Source organism: Festucalex cinctus, chromosome 1 (genome assembly GCF_051991245.1).
Source record: "Festucalex cinctus isolate MCC-2025b chromosome 1, RoL_Fcin_1.0, whole genome shotgun sequence".
Classification (NCBI taxonomy): Eukaryota; Metazoa; Chordata; class Actinopteri; order Syngnathiformes; family Syngnathidae; genus Festucalex; species Festucalex cinctus.
In genome coordinates this window covers 24184839-24205366 of record NC_135411.1, presented here as the reverse complement: position 1 = coordinate 24205366, position 20528 = coordinate 24184839, and the positions used below count along the sequence as shown (strand labels likewise).

The window sequence follows — 20528 nt, the reverse complement described above, 5'->3', positions numbered from 1 at the left end:
TTAGATTCACAAAATATGATGTTATGTATCCAATCTTGGTATTTGTTATGAATCTGTCTGCAGTTTTCCAATACACGATCGTCGTCCGACTGTTTTATTTTTTCTTGAATTGGAGTTGAGACCACCGTACAGTGAACTCAGCTTAGCTCACTTTGAAACTAGCAACACTGTGGCATAGTAAACAAATCTTCAGAAAAGAGATTTCAAGCTGTTAAATGGCACTCGGAGTTAAAGTTTGCTGTCAAACTAAAAATAAAACAGAGAATTGCAACATTTTGTACTCCAAATAGCCACATATCGTTGCCTTTACGTCCACTCGCCTACTGCTAATGACGGTGACGGTGTTATACTGCTTTCATAGATATTTGAACACAAACGGTGCAGCAACACATGGAGACATTAAATGTAACAATACTCAAATATATTCTTTATCCTCTGAGTAGAACGACCAATATTTTTGCAGATTACTGCACAGTACTTGACTGAAACTCTTTTTTTTTTTTGAAAGTGTATTATACTGCCACCTGGTGGTCAAGTCACACTCACATACTGTTTAATTATGTATATTCTATTTCATTATGTTCAGTGCAATATTATAGAGTGCTATTTTCCTTTTATTAAACAAGATACAAATGTTGTTGTTGTTGTTGTTTTTTATTATTTTCTTTTTAGGGGGAGTCCGGACGGATTAATGACATTTCCATTAATTTAATGGGGACAGATGCTTTGAGATGTGAATGTTTTTGAGTTAAGCGCATGGTCACAAAACTAATTAAACTTATATCTCAAGGCGCAGCCAAAAATATTGTGAAACTAATAAAGGAAATGAGCCCAACATGGTTGGCACAACATGAAACTTATAATATTCACTGAACAGCAACTGCCACAACACTACAGTCTAATGAGAGTGTAATGTCTAATGAGATTCAAAAACAAAAAATCTGATACAAAAAATGTACCTTTACTAGCATAACAATGTTCAATTTTGGCTGCTACTAATGTAGTTTCATTAACAATAGGTTAATTTGTCTTGTATTTTGCAATGTAAAAGTACTCCGCATTATACTGGGTGGCATAATCAAACAACAATAATAAACCCACTGTGAAAGTCATACCTCCGACAGTGTCAAAATAATATGAGCATTATGTTTGATGTCACACAGTAGCCGCCGGTGACCTCATTCCGATTTTCCAAAATTTTGACGAATCAAACCAAAAGTGCTGCTTACTTCATGCAACGGGAATACAGGTGGCAACGGGATGTGGGCACGCGGACCAGGCAGGACGGGAAGGCCAGCAGCAATGTGTGGCTGGTGCGGTCCAATGTCAAAGACAAAAGCTGGCGAGCCTGAGGCGAGTCCTCACCACATCTATACAGAGACAAACATGAGAGCGATGAAAACATCTCCAGATGGGTCACATGTTAAGTTGGATGCTAAGGCAAATCATGCGTGTCTACTAGTAGTAGAACATATTTTTGCTAGTATCCTATAAAACGATGACAGTTAGATGGATGACTAGGGGTGTCAAAATGAATGCGTTAATTTTGAGTTAATTCAAAGTTCCTTTAACGCCACTAATTTTTATGAACGCGCGATTAATGACCACCCCTTACTGGGAAAGCCTGTACTGGGGGAATTCCAGTTTCAACACAGCAGACACATCCACGTCAAAATTTAGCAGTAATACATTTAATAATGCATATATTTATGGAGACTGGGGTCAAGTTGTATTTTACAATTTTAAAAATGTGCAGAATTGCACAAGTACTGTACTTCATGTTAAAGATTAGATAACTCTTAATATGAAAAGAAAAATGCACTGAGCTGTCACCAATGTCTTGCAAATGCAATTATGCCATCTAGTGGCAGAAATATGACTTCAACACAAATCAATATCACTCTTTCTCTCTCTCTTTTTTTTTTACAGTACAGTACATAATTAATTTTAACTAAATTTTATGAATTATTATAAAATTACTGGATTATGATTAAAAGATGCAGCCAGATTTCTATTTAACATTTTTTCCACTTTTATGTTAACAAGAGTATGAAAACTTATAAAAATATATAATTGTGCATTTAGAACAGATGTAAAATTTGCTATTAATCGTGAGTTAACTATTGAGGTCATGCTTAATTATGATTTTTTCAAAGAAAATGTAATCGCCTGACACCCCTAGTTATAACACAATGTTGTAAAGCAATACCAGCGTCACAAATTATTATTACATAATATTTTTGTGACAAAGACGGAGCTTAACTTGGCGTATTTAAGACTAGTGACGACCAGATTAGCCAGCGATAACGACTTGAAGCTAACCGCTACGCGGCAGAAAACGAGATGCCAAAAACACGGTTAGTCAAAAGTCAACTTCATGTTTCTTAGTAAAAACTGTATCAAAATTGCAAAATGACTTCATTGTAAAAAAAAAAAAGAACATACTGCAAGCATTTTGTTCCCATATCCCTTTTTAATGGTCAATTTCACAACAGTTGAACATGCTATTTTCCTTAACTTACGATTTTAACAATAATTTACAAAAATTATACATTTAAATGATTTCACAGTCATAACAGACCTCTAAATGAATCCATAACTACAACTTGGCCCGCAAAAACAAACAAACAAACAAACAAACAAACAAACAAACAAACAAACAAACAAACAAACAAACAAACAAACAAACAAACAAACAAAAAGTTTGAATCCCCCTAAATTGTATCAAAGTGCATTTCAGCTTGAAGTGATAAATGGTGCAGCAGGGAGTAGCAGATCTTATTAAGAAGTGTTGAAGCCTGTGTTTCCAAAATAGAAGCGATCCATGAGATGTGATGGAGCACTATGCCACGAGGCGTCATCGATCGGATATCAAGGACAAAAATCTCTTTACTCCAACTCACCTCTCAGGATTGAAACCCTCTACCTCCTCCAAGAACACACTGCTGTGGGACATCGAATCCCCATTGGGAATCATCAGAAACTTGAGAATCGTCCCTCGGGTGGAGCCCAGGAACAAAACCGTGCGGTTCCTGTAGGGCCCGGCTTCGGTGTCCACCACCATAGCTGTCAGCTGGTACCTGCCAAGACATATTGACTGTGAAAACACATTTACTCTAAGCGGCTCAATAAAATCTATTTTCTTCCCAAAGTGCCATTTCAAGCGTAAATTTTTCATGACATCAAAGTCCTTTAACGAGAAAGCATTCTGTCACAGTACCGGCCCATAGTCTTGACCACCCAGGGTCTGTGCCCCAGCAATGGTACCGTCTCATCCATCAAAGGGTGTGTTTTCACAAAGTTTAACACCTCGTCCGGTAGCGTGGTGGAGGAACTAAATCGCGATCCTTGGACTGCACATCCTCCAGGTCTGGGGGATAAGAATATCTATTCAAGTCCTGTCTGCTTATACGTACACGGTCTTGTCGCATTAGCATACCTGGGTTTCGGAACCGCCTCTTCTGGCACCGGTGTCCAAATGGACTCTGGGGATTTCTGTTCCTTGAAGCGTCCCTCGAAGGCGTGAGCGAGCTGCTGCATGTCAAACACGCACACGGCGGAACCGGGGATGCTGTCGGGTAGAGGAAAGAATTCATAATGAGAGGTGGGAACAAGTCGTGCAGCGGTAGGCTATACATTTGTCGGGTGACTGAATCGATCTCCTAATACCATCACCATCAGCGTTTCCTATATATTTTAGGGTGACCAGAGCACTGTGTGTCCTGAGCTGAGCGTTTCTAGTGGGTGCCACATTTGTTTTCATTTTAAGAAATGACGAACACACTTTTGCATTGTTTGAGTCAAGGTTTTGCCAAGATGGAGAAGCAAAACAACTGTGCTCACTCACATTTGGCAGTTGACTCAAGATGCGTTCAATGACCACTCACATGGTACAAATACTCATTCAGTGCACCAAACAGCATTTAGCATTAGCTAAAGTAATAACACAACTACTGGTCACCAGATTGACTAGCGATTAAATGTTATAAATAGTTTTGATGACAATTTATTGTATACCGTATTTGATTTTCAGCAAAACTGGAGTGTTCCAGTTTTTAAAGGGGAAGTCAACCTTGAACATTTCTTGTTTTCTTGTATGTGACCTCACTAGTCTAAACATGACATTCTGGTTAATATTGCATTTGTGGAATTAGGAGTGTGACGATATATCAATATCGCGATAAATCGTGATACTTTGTCTCCCGGTAGTTTATCGATACGTCTCTGCAAGTATCGCGATATTTGTAGTTAATATTCAGCCACTAGAATGGCTCCATTGTTCATGACTTATTGAGCAATGACTTGGCGGGCCACTAGGGGGAGCTCCTCATAAGAGTGGCGGAAAAATGAATGGAAGTCCTCAGGTGAAGAAGAGTCATAATCTTAGTTTATTTAAAATTATTATTATTATACACATCCATCCATCCATTTTCTTGACCGCTTATTCCTCACAAGGGTCGCGGGGGGTGCTGTATATATACATATACATATATATATATATATATTAGATTATTATTATTATTATTATTATTATTATTATTATTATTATTTTATAATTAGTTTTATCGCAGATAGTGAGCCTTGTATCACACATCGTATTGTATCGGGAGGTACCCAGAGGTTCCCACCCCTAGGTGGAATATGAGTTATGAAGCAAACTCCAGCGGTTTTTGTCCATCTCAGGGGGCAGCCATTTTGCCATTTGCTGTCGACTGAAGATGACATCACAGTTGCTCAGGGCTCAGGCAACAACCAATCACAGCTCACAAAATGGCCGCCTGATAAAAACTGCTAGATTTTGCTTCTTATCTCATATTCCACTCACACAATATTAAAAGCGGAATACCATATTTAGACTAGCGGGGCTACATAGAACATATTATTGTCAAGAAATTTTTTTTGGGTTTAACTTTTTCCCTTTAACTTTGAAAATCTGGTTACCTGAACATATGTACTGTAGTGGTTTTCAGCATTTCTGCCTGTCGGTTAGATTCTGCTTTTGGTTGAGTGGGATCGTTGCCTCTCTTCCTGATTGCCCACCCCAGTTATGTGTGCGCGTCTTACTACCTGTTTGGGGGTGTGGAGAAAAGGCCCAAGATGACGTCGCGCCCTTGCATGCGGATGATGCCGCTTGTGGCGTGGAGAAGGTTGAAGTAGAAGTGCGAGTCTCCCGGGACGGAACAATTGAGACGAGCCTTCAGGAAGGTGGTCCACTGTTTCTCCAGAACGCGCTGAGAGCCGCCGAGGTCGGATTTACACACACGAGCCACACGGGACACCATTACCTGGAAAAACATAGCACAGCACAGTCCAGTAGGGAGATATTATTATAAATGGAGAGATGTTTTAATAATTCAACTGGCAAGGTACATGAATAGAGAAACAACCTTTTCTAGATGGTGAAACTCCATGGCCATTTCTCTGAAGAAGAAATAAATATGAGACCCCCACTCCATGGCGCTCACAAAGTAGGGCTCTATATGGGAATATTAGCAGATAAGGACAAAATGAGGCGATCACGAGTTACGCCAAAGGCAACGCTTTGCAGTCAGTCACATCAGGACAGGCAGCGTCTGTCCACCGACCCGCTCATTGAATATTCATATCGTAGTTAATTTATTATCATGGACAAAAGAATGGATAGTAGTCATCATTTATTCATCCAAACACTGGTCCAGATGTGACCTGCTGGAGACTTGTTTTGCACACTGTATAATAACAGGCTTGATGGCGTTATCAGCTCTGTGAACCCAGAGTCCGATAACCTCAATACAATCTGTCTGCCTGCACCACTTACAAATAATACTGTGTGAACCTCGTTATTTCGCTACGAGACAGCTCATTGGCCCTTGTTGCAGTTAACTCATTCACTCCCAGCCATTTTCATGTTCTATTGCTATCAAAACATGGAACCTAGCCCCCCCCCCCAAAAAAGTGTCTCTTCTTTTATCAGGGAGAAAAAAAAATATATATGGTATATTTTTCATCTGTTTTTATGTTTTGTAGCAATTAGCATTAGAATTAGCTAAGTTTCATCATTATTCCCAAACCTTTTGAAAATACTGGGAAAAAAAGAGCTTGTTGCAACATGGACCTGGTTGATCTCTTATACTTTGCTGCCACCTGCTGGCCGTTTTTTTTTTTTTTTTTTTTTTTTTTTTTTGTGATAAGTACCATCGCTTTAAGCGACCGCTTCAGGTCAGCAACTGCATCAAAACCTTCATACAAAAACTCTAGCATACAAAAACCTAAAAAACGTATAAATACGTTTTTGGGAGTGAATGAGTTAAGGTAGTTTCAACAAGATGTTTGGGGGTGTCTACTGGTATTTTTGTTGATGAATTAGGATTCGAATTACTGACACCCGCCCGTGATTGGGATCTATCTATCTATCTATCGATCGATCTATCTATTTATCTATCTATCTATCTGGATGTATGAATAAAATTCTTTGATTTATCTTTTTTTTTTTTTTTTTTTTTAAATGACCCAATTACAAAAAAAAAGACATGGTTTGTTACAGTGAGTTCAGTTGAGTTGAGTTGATTCTAGAGCTGTCAAACAATTAAATGTTTTAATCAGATTAATCACATTGTAGAATTTTGATTAATCATGATTAATCAGCGACTTAAAAAAAACTTTTTTTCCCCAACATTTTTGCCCGCTGCACACGCTCATCCTGCTTTTTCTAATCAATTAATTATTTGCATAATTTAAAATGGGGAAAAAAATGACCTACGGCATATGTAAACATTTATTAAATGATTTACTTTAATGCATGTAGTTATGTTTATTATTCAAACTCCAACAGCTACCTTTAATGTAACCATCCACTGTCGGCTAAAAAGGATCATCTGCGGTCAAAATTAATAGTGTGATTAATCTGTGGTAATACATTGATTAATGCAATATTTTTTTGTGATTAATTAATTAGTTAACGCTTTAACTTTGACAGCACTAGTTGATTCGCAACCACTGTGCCAAGACAGATCATCAGGTGTATGGCAGCAAATTGTTTGTTTCCCTTAAGTAAAAACGATCAGCATGTTTGTTAATCTATGCCAGTAACGTATAGTGACATAAAAATTCAATGCTCTACTACTACGTGGTCGAACTGTAACTTGTGTATCAACCTTTTTGTTCAACTAAAACAAGTGCAGATTTCATACTAAGAACATTTGTTGAATAGGCAAGATTATTTCAGTACACATATATTCCATATATTTACGATTCACTATTTGTGAATTCACCTATTCACTGATTTTTGGGGGAACTGATTCACTGCTTTTCTGTTCAGGCCGAAGTCCTGTTTAATATAAAAGTACTGCTTTGGCGCCATCTTGTTGCAGCTTGATGCCAAGAACTATGTTGAAGTGAGGCGAGGAGCTTCATTTGGACAGATCATAGCAGCTATCTTTAGTAGCTTTACTAGTAGTGATGCCATCGTGTGGCATCTCAGGCAATTATAAATCTTTTTTTTTTTTTTTTTTTTTTTTTGTGGCTGGTGGATTACTACCAGATTTTCAGTATTTGCGATGGGGCTCAGTCCCTATCCACCAGCGATTTGGTTTGGTGTTGTGCTGTGAAGTTTTTTTCCCCAATGTAAAATGTGTGCCTTGGCTCAATGAAGGCTAGGTCTATTAAGATTTATTAGAAGACAGTTCTCTTCATCAAAAATGTCTCGTTTGTTTCGAGCTGGACTGGCAGACAAAAATCAGCCATGGCATTTTGATTTAGGTCCACCCGAGCCCGACTCCTGCCTAACATGTAATCCTGCCACAGATTTTTATTGATGATGTTTCAGTTTGCTATCTATTTTGGACTGGTCCCTCTAAATTGTGGGCCGCTCTCTTTAGGTAAAATATAGGAATATAATAATTAAAAAGCACTGCATCGGCCCCAAAAGAGGCTGGCCCAAAGGGCATGTGCCCTGTATGCCAGATGGCCAGTCCAGCCCTGCGTCCGGTTCACCTTGACTTCATTCTAAACTTAAGCAAGGACAATGAAATGAGACACTTGTGAAAATATAGTTTATGTGGCATCTAAGTGACCATTTTTGTGTTTCTTTTCCGATAAGGTACCTCGGAACCATTTGGAGTCGTGTTTGACCGTGCGGAGGGCGGGGCTGTCGCCGAGACTGCGATAGATCACAGCATCGATGGCCAGGAAGTCTGTCACGGTGCCAGTGAAAAGACTCGAATCTGAGAGCACGAGCAGAGAAAGATTAACAAGACGAGGAAGGAGGAAGGTGATGGAGAGATTAGAACAAGGTCAGGAAGATTAAAACCAAACGAGCAATTCGGCAAGAGGCGCGGCCATAAATCATCTGTGCCGGTAAACATTGTGATTGCAGCTTGTGTGCTCAAAATTCCAAATAATACCTGCAAATAAAGCCACATTGGCATGCCGCGGATCATACGGGCAGCGCGCCATCCCGCTCACAGGCTCGCCCACCATTTCGAGAGTATCTCTCTGCAACAGGAGGACAGGGACACGTCTTCAGAACAAGCAGATGAACACACAAAGACCGGCCGGCAGATTGGATGGCTACTAACAGTGTAGTTTGCACACAGCGGGTTGAAGGCGTTCGTTCCGCACACAAACAGGCCTCCGTGCTGCTGGAGCAGAACCTTGACGAAATTACGACATTCTCCCTGCAGAAACATACAGCAAACCAAAGAACCGCATGAAAACTCAGAGTGAGTGCGACAGTGGTGGGACGTTAACTCGTGCAAACATTTTGTGGTTGTACTTGAGTATAGATTTTTTTTTATTGGAGAAGGAATTAATTCTTAACTCGGGCTCAGTTAGACAAGGTCAGGATTAACCACTTGGGTATCACTTGTGCAAAATGTGTTCTTAATCAGCTGTCTCAAAGGTGATTTGCCGCCTGCCTCAAGTGTGATTGCCGTCCTTGTACATGAGATAAAATGTCACTTGTGACGATATATCAACTGTAATAAAGGAGTTAATTCCTCACTCCCACAGCCACCATAAGGTGTGTTTATTTTCCCGACACTACATTTGATAACATTTATCTGGACTTTTTAAGTGCTTACCAAGGTTATTTTAGTTAAGTAAAACGACTGTAAAACTAAAATTCAAAAAAACTCTTTCGTTAATGAAATAAAATGAAGATGCTTTTTAAAAAATGAAAACAAACTGAATCTACATTTTATGTTAAAAAAAAACTAATTAAAACTAACTTTAATTATAGCAAAAATGTTCTTTGTTTTAGTCTTTGGTAATTAATTTAATGCATGAGCCTTTGGGGATTATTTCAAATGTGGCTTTAAGTAGATTTATTTTAATATTAACTGGAATAAGGACATTTGAAAGTGTGTCACAGAAGTGACAAATGTATGATAAATGTATTATTAGCCAAAGTGACTCAATAAAAAATCTTGGCGTTATTTTTGAGACAACTCTCTTGAAGTTTCCGCCATGGAGATAGCTGCCCCGACCTTCCGGGCTGGGTTTGGATGAGGACTTGACCTTCCTTATGACGTCTTCATGCAGTGCTTCAACTTCCTAAATGGACTTTTGCACTATTCTAGTTACTATTGTTGAGTATCACAAACTATGTAACGTGTTGCCCATTCGCCATCCATTGCAGCCTGATCATGAGACTACCACATCTGCCTTCTCAAGGCTTCTCATTTTTTCCCCTGTTGTGTGTTTTCTTTTTTCTTTTTTGTTTTTTTAGTTTTTCCTTTTATGGTTCGATCAAGGGATGTCGTTGATATTTGTCAAGTGTGGGCATGTGAAGCCCTTTGAGACTCTTGTGTGATTAAGGGCTATACAAATAAACTTGTCTTGATCTTGATTTATTGATATTTTGGGGACTTAGTTATAAGGTTGGAAAAACTGTTGGTATACGACGTCATCGAGGAACGTGACTAAGTGTGATTAACAACGATGACGCCACAGATTAGGAGAAGCACGATACTCCCCACAATGGCTTTATAGAATACAGTAGTTTGATGTCGGCTACAAGAAGGGTTCACTTTGAATGTGACAACCTGATAATATGGCATGAAAAAATTCTAAATCTAGTCTGAAAAAACACAGCTGTATTTTTGAAGTTATGTTTGTTAGTGAGTTCAGAATGTTGTTTTGATGGCATAAAAGCCTGCACCAATGCTAGTCATCTTGACTCAATTGTATATTGTAGTTGAAAAACAACCACAGCTGAAAACAAAGTAATAAACATCGAACAAAAAACGTAAGATGATTGACCAAACATAACTTAAAAACAGTGGCGAAACAAGCTAGTAGCCAGTGCTCAACAGGACGAGATGATTTTGAGATTTGAAAACAAGTAGCAGAATCTTAAAATGAACTCTAAAGTGCACAGGCAGCAATTGTAGGGAGGTCTGAATAGGAGTTACATGCTCCCTCTTACATGTTCCAGTTATGAGACGAGCGGCAGCATTTTTAACCAATTGGAGACATTTGAGAGACGGCTGGCTGACTCCAAAGTAAAGCACATTACAGTCATCCAATGTGATGAAGGCATGGATTACTGTTTCAAAATGCTACTCTGTCTTTTTTTTTTTTTTTTACTCAGTGCAAGCACTATGAAAGTGGTATTGTTTATAAATGGGATTAAAAATGAGATTAATCACTGCCTTTTACAAGAATAATTGTCAATTATATATATTTTTAACGGGGTTAGATCAGGGAGAATCTGATGATGCTCCACTCTAAATGTCAAACTTGGAAACAACTTTACTGATGCACAACCACCAGTAGATGACATCATTGCTCCATTTTATACGAAATAAACACAGTTTGAGAGTCCGTGGGAGTAATAGCTGCATTTGGTGCAACCTACATTTTTCTACTGTCAATTATAAAAGAACTAGATTTGCTAGATTCGGTTTATATATAAAATAATTGAACATAATATTGTGTCGGTTTTAAAAATTTTGAAATTTTCTAAAATACCTTGCAGTGAATGAGATTAAAACTGTTTTACTTTTGCATTTTTTTTTTCCCCTTAAGCAAAGGATTTAAATCAGGACTTTACCAGAGTCTTTTTTTTCTTCTTCTTTCTCTACTTAGTACACAGTGTGAGTACGTCTGTCACCTCTGGTAGAAACGATGGTGGAGTGTAGAGAGCAAAGCTTAAAAAGAATCCTGAGAGGAAATAACACTCAGCCACACTCTGGAGCTGTCTTCCAGGTGGAGGGTTGTTGATGGAGCCGAAATTAATGAGACGACTAGGGAAGATGAAACTCGACACGTCTAACCTCTGTGATTTTACAACACTATTAAAAGACTTGAAGGAGCAGTGGAGCAAAATTAAACTTTCAACATGTAGAATAAGATGGCTTGAAAAACATGTGTACATTGGGGATCAAAGCAGCCTTTTAACAGAGCGACAACTACGCTGCCACCTGTGCCAAGTCATGAGGATGAAGAAGATGGATTAATGAGGATTGGAAGCAATGCTATTTTCTCACACTAAACGAACAGACCAGTAAATGTACACTCACTGGCACAACTTAATTAGATCCAGTGCAAGGTCCTTATCGTGATGTTTTCAATACTTTCCTTATCTAGCTACATGAGATTGCCAAAACATTATAATGCTACGCAAGTGTAAACTGGCCAGAGAGTGCATACCTTCAACATTTTCCTTGCTGTGATAATATTTTTCTAATAACTACAACAAACACCAGTCCAATAAGGTGCCTGAGGATGCAATACTAAATCATTCTGTGCTTCTGTGAAAAAGCCTCGCAGCTCAACTAATATAAGTCCACACATTCATCCATTCAGAGATTCGGTTTTTCTTATTTCTCAGAATCCACACTAAACAACCCTACCTGACATACATATATATATATATATATATATATATATATATATATATATATATATATATATATATATATATATATATATATATATATATATATATATATATATATATATATATATATATATATATGTATATTAGAGCTGTCAAATGATTCATTTTTATAATCAGATTAATCACATTTTAGAATTTTGATTAATCGCGATTAATCGCTTAATTAAAAAGGCTTTTTTTCTTCAATATTTTTTGCCCGCCAAATTTAAAGAGCACTTATGTGTTAATTTAATGTTATGAGGACGTCTTCAAAAAATTTTATCCACTGCACCAGCTCATCCTCCTCTTTTTCTAATCAGTTAATTACTTGCATGATTTAAAGTGGAAAAAAATGACCCCAATAGTGTGACATGAACAAATATTCTGAATGTCACACTCAAACATTTATTAAATGCTTCACTTTGATGCATGTTATGTTTATTTTTCAAACACAATCTGTGCGTAGCCATCCGCTATCAAGCTAAAGGATCATCTGCAGTCAAAATTAAAAGTGCGATTAATCTGCATTAATACATGATTAATGCGATATTTTTTTATGATTAATGAAATAGTTAACGCTTTAACTTTGACAGCACTAATATATATATATATATATATATATATATATATATATATATATATATATATATATATATATATATATATATATATATACATATATATATATATATATATATATATATACATATATATATATATATATATATATATATATATATATATATATATATATATATATATATATATATATATATATATATAAAAAATTGAAAAATAATTCATGCATGACTCACATGACTGAAGCTAAAAAATATGAGGGAGGTGGCATGTGCTGCTTTGACCTTCAAGCTAGCTCACTGGCCTCAGTCATCTTGTGTGTCACTCAAAATCAATAAGGTTACCGAGTCGGCACATTAATGCCGTCAATTGTGCTTCTACCTCTGACATCTTGACTTCTATTGCGTCATGATATCTTTTAACTTTCCTCTTTCTGTGGAATGAATGATCATCCAGAAAAACATCCTCATCCCTGCCTAAATTGTAATACTGTATTTGTTTCCATGAAATTGTATTAATTCAGTTGTGTTGCCTGCACTGCTTCCTCTACGTATATGTTGGACGTTAGATTTGTTTTTTTGTTTTTTTTGGTCCAATCAGATTTCAGCCTCTGTGTGTCGCCATGTCTTTCTAATCTTCCCATTCAGGCCCTTTAAAATCGATGGAGCGAGCCCATGCAATAGAAGTGTTTTTTCAAAGTTCCTGTTAGGTAAATGGAAATGTTTTCTAAATTTGACACCACAGAGAAGAAGTGTGGGCATGTCCGCTGAATATGTGAATCCGCACCCATCTGAAATAGCGAAAAGTCTGTTGAAGTCTGTTGTGATCTCTGGTGAGTACATTTTGTTTATATATTCATGTTTCGTTCATGTTATTAAGAAATGATTCCAACATGCTAGTGGCGGTATTAAGAGGAGGACTGAGTTGGCCAAGTGTGCCCGGGTACCAAATGTCATGACTGGGTCATGCCAGGGTTATGTTTGGGTCATGACCCTGAGGTCAAGTGTGTGTTTTAAACTGTTGTAACCGGCATCTAGTTTCAACTGGTCTTAACCTATGTGATGTCAGGAGCTATGTGATGTCAAGAGTCTTTAATGTCTTTATCTGGTCAACAGCCAATCAGATAATTCCATGTCAGTCCTGTTACCCACATGTCTAGCCACAACCAATCAGATCGATTCACTGTCTATATAAGCTGTCTGAGAAATGTGTGTGTTTGTCGGATTATTACCACTGTTCCTCTGTGCATCTCCGCAGCCCAAGGGGGCTTCGCGTCTCGTGATTCTCGATGCATTCTCATTGTTTCTCGTCTAATCAAGTTTGTTCTACGCCTCTTGATGTTATGCGACTCAAGAGTTCAATCTTATTTGTGTCTGCGCTTTTGGGATCCAACCTCAGAACGTAACACCAAATGCTTGACTCACCACTGTCTGCAGTGTCCTACCTCATCTGACTTCATTTACGCTTACCTCCCTGAAGCCATGTTCCCTTGCTGTTCTTTCCTGTAAACAATTTCCTTTTGCAGCTTTTTCCTTTTTTTTTTTTTTTAACAAGATGTCACAACCCCTTCTTACCATCCCATCTAATCTTCTTTCCTATAATTAATGATGTTCCCTTCATATTTTACACTTTCCCACCTGTCCCAGAGGCACTGGTAAAAATGGCTTTCAAGTCTAATGGGAGGTTGTTGTTTTTTTAGTTCATTGATCTTAGTTTGAATTAAGTGATGAGCTGGTTGTTCAATAACATGAATTCACATGTAAAATAAATAAGGTAGCAGCTGTTGTGTGCGTCCCCGCAGATGGTGTTGATACATGTCTGAGTCTCGCCACAATACCTCATGTTTCCCCTTCATTCGGCACACTCGAATGTCGTTTTTGTTGGATTCCCATGTCCGTTTCTATGGAAAATAGAGTGAAAACTGAATTAATGAGAATCATTTTGTGAGCGTGCAACAAAATGACCATTACCTTGCTGTAGAACATCTCATCACCTGCCATGTTGTCCAGTTCCACCCGGTATAAATCATCTCTACAATCACACATAAACATAATTGCGTGTAAGGCAGAGGCGCTTTTCTTCCCTTTTATGTATGTTCAAGCTGCCCTATAAGTTTGCCATTAACAATGTTGAGTTTTTTTCATGAATCACAGGATAACACTTTAAACTACTACAGATTCTTGCCTTTCACATTTTATTTTAATGAATGTTAACTTGAGGCACATTACAAAGTTGAAAAAAAAATCTACCAAAGCAAACTAGCACATCCCATGCAGGGAGGGGAATACAACCCAGATTTACTAATTAGTAAATTTACCAACCTAAGGGGCACAACCACATAAAATTTATTGGCACAATTGTTTTTTTCACATCTATTTCAAGGTAAAAATTAAAGCCGTATTAAGTTGACTTAGGGGGCTGTTCTCATTTAAATGTACAAATTAATATTTAGATTTTGTGCAGAATGTAATACGGCAAGTATTGTACACTCACTGGACTATTCATTAGGTACACCTGCACACCTCTAATGAAAGGCAACAAAAAAGGTATACATATATTAAACAACAATATAAATCATCATACAAAGTCAGATTTTTTTTTTTTTATCCAGTATGTATTTTTTTTTTTTTTTTTTTTTTTTTTTTACTGGATATGCATGTATACATGTGAATACACACTAACTAGAGCAAAAAAAAAAGTGTTACAGTGACAGCAGATGGAAGCATCAAATGTAAGCTATGAATGCGAGCACATCAGTCATACACAGTTGGAGACGGTTGCCGTTGGTTACCTGGCTCCGATGTAGAGCGTTCGATTGACTTGGAGAACCGTCTGGATGTGCAGCTCCTGCCTCTGTGCCGAACGGTGAGCTCTGCCCAAGAACACTGGATACCTTCTTACCACTAAAATGAGCAGAGTTTAATTACGAATTAGGATTAAGATAAATAAATAAAAAAAATTGTTGTATTTGTTAATGACCTGACAGTAATACAGGAATGAGAAACTTAAATGCTGGAGGGGGCCACACACCTAACATAATGTAATGTATAACAAAAATGTTATGTTAAATATGGACACAATACATATATATGGTGCAAAATATGCATTCTTGATAAGATTTTTGACAATACATTTTTCAATGCATGGATAAAAGATCCACTGTCCTAACCCAACAACAAAGAATGTGAAGCAAAGCATAAAAATTACCATTCAAAGATAGCACAAAACCACTGAACAAGAAACTAAGATTAAGTGCAACAACTCGTGTGCGTTTTTTTTCCCCCCCACAAATGTCTAAATGATCTAAATACTGTATTTTCGAGGTACCATGTTTGTCTTGCATATCATTCCAAATCTATACGAAAATTATTAGGGCTATTTATGTTGTGGTTTAAGCCACTATAAGACCCATGCAGTCCAAGCACAACTAATGAATGTCTACCATCTTGTGGTGATTGGTGATATTACAAATTAAAACTGTAGCCGACACCTGCATGTTTGCAGTTTGGCACCTGCGGATTTGCATATTCGCGGATTTCGTTATGTGATAAAACATTTTTTTTGGCATATTGTCGAAATTAAATATAATTAATAGTCTTTAAACTGAATGGATTATTAGTTCACCACTAGATGGCACTAAATCCTACACACTGTCTATTTAAGTGAGGGTACTGTACTACCAATTTTGCTAGCAGTTTTTATACTGCAAACTCCCTCCTTAACATTTGGAGACTAGTATTCTTTTTACAGAAAATTTACTGAAAATAACTGTGGCGGACCTCAAACAGCTTCCCTAATGCTCAGTTTAATTCAACCCTAATTGATCCAATGATGCTTTTGTGTTAAAAAGCAGACACTATTGTGTAGTGCGGCTCATAAACACATTTAAATCCACTTGTTTTTTTCCCTTTCCTTTTTAGAGGCCACTCTAATGAGAGCAACAGTTTGTAATCGTTATTGTAGTCAAAAAATATTTGTCTATTCTTTCCCTTAATGATGGTGAGTGGAAGTGGCTGAATGAGAGTGATCCAAAGTTCCAAAGAGGAAGACAGCTGCCTCCACGGGGAGCCCACATCATCAGGAGACTGATTGGGAAAACGTCTCTTGGTCCTTGGCTACAGGTCAGCCGGAAAAGGACGACGACATCCATCTCCTCAGGTCTCCTCCCCTCTTTCTTTGTAACCTGAGTCCTCTCTCGTACATCCAAAATGTTCAGTATTTCCCTTCCTTCACATTCACGTGTCCCTTAAAATCCAAACAAATTCAATTTGTTTTCCCTTCCTCCTCCGAGTTTTCATGCTTTGGCATCGAGGTGAGCTTTATACATCTAAATCAAGTCTATGTCCCGGTATATTTTCTAATGCAGACCCACACCAAGGCTGGGACTTTTGACCCCCAATTTCCACATTTATCATGGGGCCATACATCAACGCAAGTCACATGACACACGTGCGCACACGCATACACAAGGACACATACCCTCCAAAGGGACGTAGCTGAGTGGACTGGGCTCCTCTGGGAATGAGCCATCAGCCAGATGAAGCAGCAGGAGAAAAAACGTGAGGAGAGGACCCACGGTTGCCATGGCAGCAGAATACATGCGCTGTTAACAAAATCAGAGTGAGAAGAACAAAAAATATGATTTTTTTTTTTCACATGTTCCACAAAAAACAGGACAAACAAAAAAAAACAACATTTTCAATGGGTTTGTACGGAAAACATGTATGTGTACTTGTGTGAGCCAGTAATCATGCAGAAATAGTTTACCACTTACTATACTTAAGTAGATTTTTCAGGTATCTGTACATCACTTGAGTGTTTATTTTACTGACACCTTTTAACTTTTACTCCCTACATATCTGAAAACATATCTGTAACTTTATGTCCTTTACTTTTTCAACATAGCCTCACTGTTTTGTTTTTCAACGTTATAGATGACAAAGTGATGTAAAAGGTACACGGAGAGAGGTCAAATCATGGGACTAATATGGTGGAAACAACAGAGACAGCAACAACATGAACTAGGGAGCATTAACGATGATGACGCAATAAAAATGGAGGAGCAAGCTACTCCCCCATCTATGGCCTTATTTAAGGGAATTTTTAGGATAAGAATGATTAATGATGATTAAGAATGATTAATGGTGAAGGTGTTTTGTCTTGTGCCAGTCCAAAACTGTAAAAAATTGCCGTGTAATCTGAAAATTACACTGGTTCTTGGAGTTTTTCAGTTACCATTTCCTAATTAAGCATTTTCCTGACAGTTTACATGGTTACAGAATAAAACCCTGACTTAATAAAATAATGTTTTCATTTTAATAAGTGGGTATTGTATAAAATTGACAGTATAATTTAATTTTCATTATTTTCCCTTCGTAGCTTTTAGAAACATGTTCTCGCTGTGTAGCTTTGGTCGGTTCAGGACATTATACTGACATTCGGGGCTTAAGGGTCTCCACTTTGTGTCCTGAACTTCCTCCTACAGAGCTGAGAGAGAAATTGTTTCCCCCTGAGACATCTTAGTCCACTTCCTTGTAACATAGCCATGCACTGCTCTGGACAATGCCAAGCTAGCTAATGCTAATGTTCTAACAGTGTAAAATGTTTGCTAATAAAGCTTAGTGACATGAATGGAGATAATTACCTAAGACTACTTTCTTTCATTTTTTAAAAATTTTGATTTCAAGTCCCTGAAAGTTGAAAATAAGCCCCATCAAATTTGAATGCTTAAAAAACATTAATAAAAATCACCAAGTAGGCCTATATAGAACAAAGCTTCAAAATAATTCATAACATTCATCAACAAACGTTGTGGGTATGTTTGCTGACGGCACTGAAACCACGCCCCGCTCAACTGTCAATCAAATATCTGTACTTAACAATGAACGCTACTTTATTAAGCGTCTTTCTTACAACTACATGTTTGAGCTACAAAAACATAAAGCCTCTGTTAGCTTGAATTTATCTTACGGGTCATCAAACAGCCACGCCAACCCGAAGCCCCAGTCCACACGCTAGCTGTCAAATCAAGCTTAAAAAACAAAAAAAACAAAAACAAACTCGTTCTTCTGCCAGTCTCTACGTGACAAGCTTGCACTCACCGCCAACAATGTTGCACTCTAAAGTGTCTACTCCAGAAGACTATTGGAAGGGAATTTGTATTTTTGGGATATAGCATAGCTGCTAGCTAGCTAACTGTATGTCACAATTGTGCTTCATAACCTTGGATGGCCCACAAGTTCTTTAATCTTGGGTTGATGTGCCTCATGCCAGTGCTGATTTGCCTTACTGAGCCCCAATTTTGCCACACCAAAAAAAATCAAGAAAACTGAAATGGCGAAAAACTGTTTAACTTTGTTTTCAGAAATTACCTTGAAATGTGTAGACACAACGAATGTTTGAATTAATCCAACCACCCCACCCACACAAGTTGTACTTTTGTGCGTGCGCACACATTTGCATGTGTGTTGACAGGGTCAGAAGTGCAGCGGTGTGAGTGCTGCCACCAAGCTGCCAGCGGCAGGAAGCTGATGTGTTTCTATTGTTGCTTTCTGGTGTAATAGAGCTCCATTGTCAGAAACGTCAGTCCATTGTCAGAGTGCTGAAACTGAAGAGGATTCTCACAGCCATAAAACACACGAAAAGCACAAAACAGTCACAGACGACAAAACCAGTTTGGGTGGTAATGTTCCTATCGCTGATGGTCTTTCTACATGAACATATGGAGGCTTTATTTTGGGTACTCAGCCACAAAAGTGGATGACTTCCCCTTTATGAGTAGAAATGGAGGAAACAAGGAGGAGAAGATGTGTGTCTAGGATGGGCAGGTTCTTTCTCAGGGCAAAGTGCAGAATGTTCACGACACACACATGAACTGACCATGTTTTGCACATTACTGTAGTGTTTCCCAGCACGTCACAAAGAGTTAATACATTGGTGCCTTTTATTATGAGTTTAATTCTTTCCTTCTTTTAATTCTTCTTTAGCAAAACGTTGGTTAACTGATGGTTTGTATCTCAAAACCCACCACTGTATAGTAACATAATGATGATCTCATTTCTATTTACTGACAAAAGAACTAATTTTCCTTAAACTTTTTTCATTCATTTACATAAAATTTCCCATAATGTCTTGGTATGATGAAGAATTGAAATGTAGTGTGTGCCGTAATACTTTTTGCCTTGCCTATGAATAGAACTTTCCAACTTCACACTTTCTGTAATGCAGTATAAACACAGAGTAACAGCTGGCAATAACGGTAACATTTTCTGACATAATATAACATTTTCTTTACCATCATAGCCAAAATTGCATACAGTTCCAAAGCCATTGTGCCATAAAATATCTTGCAGTCTACTAAACAATATAAGCACAAGCACAGACCAACTAGAATGTGCTATTTGTGAAGCATTTCTTTCATTAGAATGCCTGCGCGTAATTTTAAAGGCTGGCATGTAAAATTGAATTGACTTTGACAGGAGCAGCTTTAGAAATGGGCGAGGACAAACGAAAAGAAGCAAAGAAAAGAAAACCAACTACTGCCACTTGTTGGCCGTTTATTTTTTTATTTTTATTTTGGTAACTACCATTGCTTTAAGTGACCTCTTCAAGTCAGAGGCTGCATCAAAGCCTTCTGTATGTTCTAGCATAAAAAACAAAAAACGTATGAATGTGTTTTTAGGACCATGTCAATATTTAAAATAGCACATTTTGATACGTTTTTAGGAGCAAATGAGTTAATATGCGTCTTAAAAAAATCATTAATGTCATTTAATGTCAATTAAATTGAAAAATTGAAATTGTCAGGAAAATTGCTGTGCAAATGTATATTCATGCTCACTTCATCTTTCAAAAATATTAGAACAGTCACCCCAATTTTTGGATTTTATAGACGTCGTGAGCCGTTGCCCATGTAGAGGCAATGTTGGGAGCCATAAAATTCAAAAATATAGTATCTTGTTGTGTTATACTATTTTCAGAGTATGATTTGGGCGTGAGTAGAGATGTGCACATAAATTTTGGTTATACTCAGTCATACGGTTTTTAGATGTAGAGCTTGTCCTTTGTGGAAGCTCAGAGGCTGGTTGCA

General features: G+C 37.6%; 1 protein-coding gene across 1 annotated transcript in view; it reads right to left on the bottom strand.

Annotated features, from left to right (window-relative positions):
- The window catches only part of LOC144020717 (semaphorin-6B-like), a 51849-nt gene that overhangs the window by 12097 nt on the left and 19224 nt on the right, over positions 1–20528 (bottom strand). Inside the window, exons 2-14 of the mRNA XM_077524459.1 lie at positions 16919–17042; positions 15231–15342; positions 14410–14470; positions 14277–14339; positions 8556–8654; positions 8382–8472; positions 8082–8201; positions 5388–5476; positions 5068–5285; positions 3440–3571; positions 3221–3370; positions 2904–3080; positions 1230–1370 (exon numbers count right to left, since the gene is read on the bottom strand). Of these exons, the coding sequence (XP_077380585.1) occupies positions 1230–1370; positions 2904–3080; positions 3221–3370; positions 3440–3571; positions 5068–5285; positions 5388–5476; positions 8082–8201; positions 8382–8472; positions 8556–8654; positions 14277–14339; positions 14410–14470; positions 15231–15342; positions 16919–17042 (1577 nt within the window). The remainder of the gene's footprint in view (positions 1–1229; positions 1371–2903; positions 3081–3220; positions 3371–3439; positions 3572–5067; positions 5286–5387; positions 5477–8081; positions 8202–8381; positions 8473–8555; positions 8655–14276; positions 14340–14409; positions 14471–15230; positions 15343–16918; positions 17043–20528) is intronic.